Source organism: Amblyomma mixtum, chromosome 6 (genome assembly GCF_055824585.1).
Source record: "Amblyomma mixtum isolate Tamu chromosome 6, ASM5582458v1, whole genome shotgun sequence".
In the NCBI taxonomy this organism is placed as follows: domain Eukaryota; kingdom Metazoa; phylum Arthropoda; class Arachnida; order Ixodida; family Ixodidae; genus Amblyomma; species Amblyomma mixtum.
In genome coordinates this window covers 100,089,555-100,098,298 of record NC_143017.1, presented here as the reverse complement: position 1 = coordinate 100,098,298, position 8,744 = coordinate 100,089,555, and the positions used below count along the sequence as shown (strand labels likewise).

Genomic DNA, 8,744 nt, shown 5'->3' with positions numbered 1-8,744 from the left:
CGAGACCATGAGCAATTATTGCTAAACAATTGCGTTTAAAAATGTTCCCGCTGCTCGATTCTACCCCGAAAAGGACTCCGTTCTCTCTGTTTACGTGTGAGTGATGGTGCCTCTGAGATCTGCGCCCAAAATCTCGGTCGGCACACCACAGTTTACTTGAGGTTGCTGTTGACAATATTTGTTAACCAAACTGAGCACGAACCCCGTACCTATTCCATTGGTCGAAGCTGCTACAGTGGCCCTTTCTACGAGCTGACCTCAGGCACCTAAGAGTCTGCGCTGAGCAGGGCGGCCTTCCATTGGTTAGGGCCTTATTTCGCACTGGGCGGTGGTGGCGACACCTGGTTTAAATTTATCGACGGATTTCGGCAAATATATCATCTTTGTGCTTAGAATGCAGTGATATACTATATGTTGATGCAGGTTTTCTCCTCAGTGTCTGTATAATGTGTCTCAGTGTCTCTACGCTTTGCAATCCCCACACTGTCATCATCATCACCGTGCACTTTGCGCTTGAGCTCTAGAGGCTCCGCGAAGATGAGGAGGAGAAGAATGATGATCCCAGAGAGCTGCAGCCCTCCTGGTCAGCACCAAAGCCCGCCGACGTGGGCACGCTTCATCTCGTTCGCTGATGAGGACAACAACTCTCCCGGTCCTGAAGAACCACCAAAAGAAGAAGTGGAAGAACGTCCTCCCGATGACAGCAGCAAAGACAACCTCACCCTTTCACAGACAACTGGTGAGTACTAAACGTCATAAGCCCTTAAAAGAGCGCATGCAACCAGGAGTGGAGGAGAAGGAGCAGTCTTACCGCGCTCGGCGCTGCCTGCGATTACTGGAGCAGAAAAGCTGGACGTCTGTGTTGCTGCATTCAGCGAGTTTGGGCGTTGTCGTTGGAAAAGTGTGGCTGTTTAGGCTCTTTGGGATAATAAAGGCGGGTGAGAGAGTGCCTCGGAGACATAAAAATACGGAAAAGCCTACAAAACGCGAGGCTAACGCCTCACACATATGGTACCACTGCAAACCCAGCAAACAATATGCGGCAGGGAAAGTGCACTGCAGAGCAAGTAGGCGGCCAGCGAACACGGGCAAAGTTGACAGCAAATTACAAGCGACGAGGGTTCAGCTTAGGTTACGGACAACGCAGCGAGCTATGGAACGAAAAATGATAGATGTAACGTTAAGAGATCTTAAGCAGGCAGAGTGGGTGAGAGAACAAACGCGGGTTAATGATATCCTAGTCGAAATCAAGAGGAAGAAATGGGCTTGGGCTGGGCATGTAATGCGAAGGCAAGATAACCACTGGTCCTTAGGGGTTACGGAGTGGATTCCAAGATAAGGCAAGCGTAGCAAGGGGCGGCAGAAAGTTAGGTAGGCGGGTGAGATTAAGAAGTTTGCGGGGATACGGTGGCCGCAACTGGCAAATGACAGGGTTATTTGGAGAGACATGGGGCAGATTTTTGCCCTGCAGTGGGCATAGTCAGGCAGATGATGATTATGATGATTATGATGCACTGAAGTTCGAGGAGGAGGTGGAACAAGAATGGCTGAAGTGAAATTAAGGTGAAACCACTGGACAAAAGCGCGAAACGACGTTAAAGCAAGATGGAAAGGGTGTGGGCGAAGAGTAAAAGGAACGAACAGAGGTGTGGAAAAAGGCAAAGTGAAAGGTTTGGTTCGGTTTTATGGGCTTTAACCTGGGGTTATGGGGTTTGACCTGGGGTTTAACCTCGTAACCCTAGTCGTTTTGGGACAAGCAGTCGAGGTTACGAGGGACGCCGTGGATAATTTTGAACACCTGGGGTGCTTTCTTTCACGTGCATTGACATCCATCTAAATGCGACCGCTGCGGCCGGGATCGAATCCGCGTGTTTCGGGTCAGCAGCCGAGCGTGCACTATACACCCATTGATCAGCCGCAACGGCGGCGAAAGGAAGGAAAAGCGCGATAAAGACTACAATAAAGTAAGTGGTCATGACGCAGGAAACAGAAGAAAATAAATTGAATTATGCGGCAGGATGCAGCACTGATGCGGCAGGAGTAACTTGAACGGTTTCAGTTATTTATTTGGTAAAGATTGGTAGGCAGCCGCAGTCCCAGCACTGACACCATAATACGCCCGCCACGGTCCCTTGAAATCACTCTTTCCATCGCTTGAGCAGCAGTACAAAGTGGAAACGAGGGCAGTTTTTTGCATATATGCATCAAGGCGAAAGCCTTTAATGCCTCATCGTTGTCGACAGAAGGTTGTCAGCAGAGGCGTGACGCTTGTCGGTTGATCGAAATGGTTATGACATCAGAGTGCTCGGATTCGCAGTAATGAGGTCACCTATGGATGTCTAGCGCCACCTTTTGGAGCAGATGACAACTAATAAAATAGTTCTCGTCCGCACTTCGACAGGGGGCGTAAGGCGTGCGTGGGTGACCCCGTTACATATCTCATTACTGCGAACAGAGCCATGGATACAACCGAACTCATCGAAGCAGAGAGAGTGTCGTGCTAAAGAAGCAGTCAGAGTCGGCAGTCAAAGTGTATAGTTATAATGTGCAGTCAGTGTGTAGTGAAATAAAGCACTAGTACAGCACAAACAATCTAGCAGTCAGTGTCAAACGGTGCACCAGGAAAGGCTTTCGCCTTGCAGCACTCTAGATAGCCAAAGTTCCCCCTGAATTTTTTTTTTTTTTTTTGTGAGCATAAGAGCTGTTATTTTATTAGTGAATATGTTCCATTTGAGAACGTACGTCGAAGCGCGAAAGGAATGATCTATGAAAAGCGGAAGTCCGTTGCGTTGTTAACTGCATAAAAAATTAGCGTTTTATAACTATAACACTGCTTTTATTTGGCTAGTGGGTCGGTTAAAGTTAAACTGAAATTTTGAGAAACAGTCGTTGCTAACACCAAGAGCGACATGGAAGTCAATTATAAGGTCCGAATTAATTAAATAGTAGTAAAAACCGAAGCTGTTAGAAGTGAATACTAGAAGAACTAGTAACAGGATAGGTTGACCATTATAATTAATGGCCGAACCATTTTGAGTGAACTTGAACAAGCAATAAGCCCTGACACTTGGTAAAAAATGGCGCACTATAGGGGGATTTGGATGAATGTATGAAAGGCCTTCATTTGGAGAAGAGTGGGGGCGCCGCACTTCCATGCATCTGATTCTACACTCTCGCCTGCTTCACCAGCCATGAGGTGTCCAACTGAAAGCCCATATATCTGGGGACTTTAGTCCAAGTATGGAAGGATAGCTATAAAATCTCCTAGTAGCGTTGATATTTTAATAGCATTATAAAATTGTCACGAATAAAACTAGTCAGAACAATGGTGAATTAATGTTGCACGGAAAAAAAATCAAGGATCCGGTGTCCTGTGTTCTGTAGCATGTAGCGAACGCATGCAACGAAACAATACATAGGTTGCACGTGTCGTCACTTCCGCCCCCATCAAGCGCTTGCGGCCATGCTGCCGAACCATTCGGCCGTCCCCGCCCGTCCGCCCTGCGATGCCGGACCGCTCCTCGGACGCTTTGGATTATTTTCTTACCTTTCGAATGCGATGCCTACTCCGCAGAGGAATGAACCATTCAGTGAAGGCTACTGGTCTGAATTTATTCGATCGGCGCGTGTAGCTACGCAGACGAAGTGAAAATTATTGACGATACAGATCCGTACACGCTGCGACCGGGAGTCGACGCGACGATGGGCGTTGATGTGTTCCTCGAAGTGGCCCACGGGGGATATCGTGTACTCCTTCCAGCTTTGTGAAGTTGGAAAAAATGAAAGCCTTCGAATCAATGGGACCACACAATGATTTCTACAGCAGGTGGGTGAGAAGCCTGTCTGCGATGCGCAAGCAACGAGACGAAAAGCTCGGCCTCGGCACGCCGCTCTTTCTCTGCCGTCATTGCTCGCTGCGGTCGCAGCGATCCGAAAAGGATTGCCTATTCCTGTAGCTAGGATGCAGCGACACGGGACCCAGTCTGGGTTTGTGTTTTCAGACAAATTAGATGGCGTCAATCAAAACAGCAACATTCAAGAGTGTAGCCACTGCTTCCCACGTTTTCGTTGAAAGGGGGTTTCTGCAGAAATGGTGCAAGGCGTGGTGTTCACAGCGGGCGACACAAAACGGCGAGCAGCGCAGAAGACGGCCAGTCCAACCCAAGCGATCTCGTGCAGAGCGGCGGCACTTCGTCTTTCAGCGACGCTTCGTCGTCGTTGGCGCTACGGCAGCGATCGGCCTAGGCGGTATCAGGCGCGCCCGTCGTGGTTCGCTACATCGTAAACATTAAGTTGACGACACAAGCCTCTTACCTGTCACAAAGTGCACTCCGAACACAATTAAATTTGGGTTGTCGGGGTCCAAATCATCGCGCTTAATGCGAGCCAGCCACAGCTCGCGCAGATTCCTATTGTGTCATGGAGCGCTCGCACTTGCATGCCTGCGATTATCTTGCGAATGCAGATGAAGTTCGTGTTAATCGGCTTCTTCTTTCGCCTGGAGCTGCCGCTACAGTCATAGCAGCCAAGGGTGGCACACAAAACCATACCGAATCTACGGATGGACGAGAACCGACACGTTGCGAGCTAACACAGGCAGCGGAAAGCTAGAGGCTGCCTGGCAGTGGTTCGGCAGCATGGCCGACTCGCAACCGACTGCCACTGGATGTGACGTCGGTGCAAGTTATGTATAGACGGTACTTGCGGACTCATAGTTCAAGCGCTATCCTATTTCGTCTGGAAGATACTGCACCTGACCTTCTTGAAAAAAAAAAAAGCCCCCGTAAAACCCAGAATTGGCAGCCTGTTTTCAAATAGAACAAACTTGCAGCCAAAAGTTGTAAGTTATTGTTTTACTATACCAAGGGCTGCGCACGATATCCTACGGGGGTGCGTACGTCCAAGGGGGAATTAATTGGGCATTTTTTCTCGTCGAGACAAAATAAAACGAAGAAATTGCGGTATTCATTTCGCATAACCAAGCACAAAAATTAAGACGCTTAGGTGTTTGTGAGCGAACAAAATCAAGTCCTCCAGCGGCAGAAAGGAGCGCCGGGCAAATTTTCGAGGCAGCGGCCGCCATCCCTCGCCTCCCGTTGGTCGCCGTCACTGAAACACACAGCCACTGATTTTCCTTTTAAAGCTTAAAAATAATAATCAATTCGTTTTTGGCATCGCCATTGGCAGCCAAGTGGTGGTGCATGAAAAGAATGGGATACTTATTTGATAACGCCGCAACGAACTGCGCGACTGTCCGGGCCCCTCGTAGCCGTGCGCCGCGCGTACCGACGGCGCACTGGTTTCTGCTGGAAGAGTCTACGCCAGCGCCGCGCCGCTGCAACCGCTTATAAATTAATTAAATTAAATTGTTTTTTTGGAGAAAGGAAGTGGCGCAGTATCTGTCTCGCATATCTCGGTGGACATCTGAAGGGAAGGGATAAAGAAGGGAGCTGAGAGAAGAAGAAAACGGAGAGGTGGCGTAGTTGAGGGATCCAGAATAATTTCGACCACCTGGGGATCTTTAACGTGCACTGACATCGCACAGCACACGGGTGCGTCGCACAGCACACAGCCGAGCGCCCTAACCACTGAGCCACCGCGCTCGGTACTGCTTCTAGAGCCCTACGGGAAGAGCGCCGCTTTTGCCACTACAAAACAAAGCCTGTTAGGGGAGAGAGCGGTCGCTTTTTGTGACCGGAAGTGAATGACGCCGCTAGGGGCAGCACGTATTCAGGGGGCTATCCAGCACTGATCTCCACTAGGGGGTTGAATGGCGCTTCGGGCGCCCGAAAGTGAAGCCACAGGGCCACAGTAAGTAAGCGGCCTCGACCCAGCAGTCAGGCTTTGGTGGTGCTCGAAATCTGACCTCAGCTCAGTTTTTTCACTTTGTTTTCGTTTTAAACATGGCATTTCGTCTTTTCGCCGTTCTCGTCTTTTTCCACGACGATGCATACCTTCTGCGTTGCCAGATGCATGAGGAGACCGGCAAAGTCTTTTGCAAAGACATTTCAAAAATAAGGGTCCACTGCATTGCAATGGGACGACGCTAGCAGACGACGGGACGTCGCTAAGCACAGCGGAGCGTCGCCTGCTCAGCCCCGTGGCGTCCCGTTGCGCTAACTCTCTTTTTAATTTGCTTGAAGAGTGTTCAGTATCGCTGCAAGTTCATTTTGTATTACTGACTTCGTTGAAATGCCCTTGAATACTTTTTCTGCTGATGCATTTCTCTCTGAAAGCCGCCTGTTTAACCGCGGCCCTAATCGATAGTGTGGCTGTATTTTCTCCTTTCCTGCCATCGCCGGCGGCTCCTACAGTCATAGGTGTGGTGGTGGCTTCCATCACAGGCTCCTTGCTTCTCCTCATCGACTACCTGCTGCGCACGAGCCGTTCGCACTCTTGCATCCACAACAAGCCCTGCTACCTGTGGACTCGGCCCGAACGCCGGGCGGACAACGTCACGGGACCTCCCCGCTGACCGTATGCGCATGCCTACGGCTCCCCTTTTTTCCAACCTGTTTTGCTTGATTGATTCCACCTAAGCAAAGGAAAATATAAAATACGTTCAATTTACTCTCATTGTGTCCGTATTCATGATATTCGGTCTACAAGACACTATTTCACTGAAAGTAGGCAGTTACTATCCTCTCGTATGACCCAGCCGTGCTTAGACGTTTGGTTGGAAGCCGACCATACAAAATTTCAAGGTCTTTTTGCTCCAGCCAATAAGGCGTAAGTGAAACAGTACAAGACGATGAGGACAGCTCGCTGGGCACCCGAACCCACTAATATCTCGATCACTTTCCCGCCAGATTGGTTGAATGGGTGCGCCGGAATTTTCCCCCTCCCTGAAATGTGGCGTACACAAATGTCAGGGTATTGAACTATCAAAGTAAACTTCATGCTGCTCACATTTTCTGCGGACGTCTAGAGCGTCGCTCCTGTTTGCTCGCAATGCGCACTTCGGCAAGCATGTGTGTGAGCAGCAGGCCATAATAATGACGGACGGACAGTTTAGCGTGGTCGGGTCGAATGCAAATTAGATGGGCTCGCGCTTCGGTTTTAACTTGTGCTTCGGTTCGCGGCTCCGTGGTCAGTGCGAAAGCGGTGTGTTCTGGGTCCATTGAGCGCGGACGGAAGCTCATGAAGGCGACGACATCCAAAGCACAGCGGGAAAGACTTACGATAGGCTGACAGACCTCGCCCGCAACACTATTGTATCGCGTATGATGAAGAAAATTACCTACTCAAAAAAAAAAAGGGGGGGGGGGGGGGGGGCATAGTGCCAAGAATATAAATCAGTTTTCACAAAGAACATAGGAGGTAAGTTTTGTTTCTCTTGTTTCTTCCTCCTCCTCTCCAAATCGTCTTTCTCAGTCCGCGGGTGCCGACTGTCAACCTGCAGACGTATGCATCGATGATGATTAAGACAACCGAAGAGACGGGCAGTTAAACCCGCGGGGTGCTTGGTTGCAGCAAGTGATGTAGTGATGAGTGGCCAATCTGTTCGGATTTTTTTTTTCCAAAAAAAAAAAACGGAATAAACACCCCGTAGTGAGATATTTTTCGACACGCCTTTAAACTCGCCGATGTTGTCTGTCCGAAGCCTCAGGCAGGCGGCAACCTGCCGACCCGGTGGTGCGCCACCTGCCTTTAGGAATCATGATGATAATGATGATAATCGTGATGATGATGATGATGATGATGCCTAAAGGCAGGCTGCGCACCACCCGGTTGGCAGGTTGCTGCCTGCCTGAGGCTTCGGACAGACAACATCGGCAAGTTTAAAGGCGTGCCGAAAAATATCTTACTACGGGGTGTTTATTCCGTTTTTTTTTTCGAAAAAAATAATCAGGAAATCGGTGAAACTGTCTGCACCTCACCTTAACGTTTCCGTGAGCATAGTGGGGCTACAAGCGCCTCAGTAGGATCCATGCTACGAAGACGAGGAAGAAAAATGAGAGGGGAATCCTGATTCATGATTACATTATTGCAACTGGTCGCTTACCCTGTTAACTCCATATAAAATTCTACCGCATGTCCAAAAAGCGTATTTTATTTTATTCCTAGTATATCTAATTTGTTTAATTATTTTTAAAACTTCACCCCTTGATACATTTTCTAATTTCAGTCATTCTACTATTCTACTTAGTTTTGTTTTTCCGCACATATACCTCGTTGGCATTCACCACCGTACCTAGCGATGACCCTGACCGTCAGCACTGGCTGGTGGGGAGGGACAGCGCAGCAGCAATAACCAGTGGACTACCGGACTAGGCGGCCCACCCACATGTTCTACGAATATTCAGCAAATAAATGTTTTCAATTCATGGCCAATTCCCCCACTAGGGTATGTGCCATGCTTACTGTGGAGAAAAAGAAGAAGAATCCTGAGGTAAACAGCGACAGAAGATTCCTACGCCCCGAGGCATGGAATCTAATGTAAGTCCATGATTCTCGCTCTTTCGCTTGCTGTTTAGGTTCATTGATGCAGTTTCGTGCAAACGCAAAGTAAGCAATGGAATACATCCCAGTTGACGCTTTCTGTTACTCGTGACCGCGATCAGTTCTCTCAGGACAGGCCTTGCTTTATTTTCACAGCGGCACAACACATGACCGCCTTGTCTGCTGACGCGCAAAGGAAGCATCACGGGACCAGAGGTCAGGTTTAAAGCTTAAAAGCCGTTCAGGGTTTCATGCAAATACTTTGTTCACTCCGACATGAAATTACTCCGACCACACGAGAT

At 49.0% G+C, this 8,744-nt stretch overlaps 1 protein-coding gene across 1 annotated transcript; it reads left to right on the top strand.

The window, feature by feature from the left end:
* The first annotated feature begins 224 nt into the window (after nt 1-224).
* On the top strand, nt 225-6,475 carry LOC149339848 (uncharacterized). Its single transcript, XM_089551007.1, has 2 exons — nt 225-739; nt 6,315-6,475. The coding sequence occupies exons 1-2, from the start codon at nt 538-540 to the stop codon at nt 6,473-6,475; spliced, it is 363 nt and encodes a 120-aa protein (XP_089407133.1). The 5' UTR covers nt 225-537.
* The last annotated feature ends 2,269 nt before the right edge of the window (nt 6,476-8,744 follow it).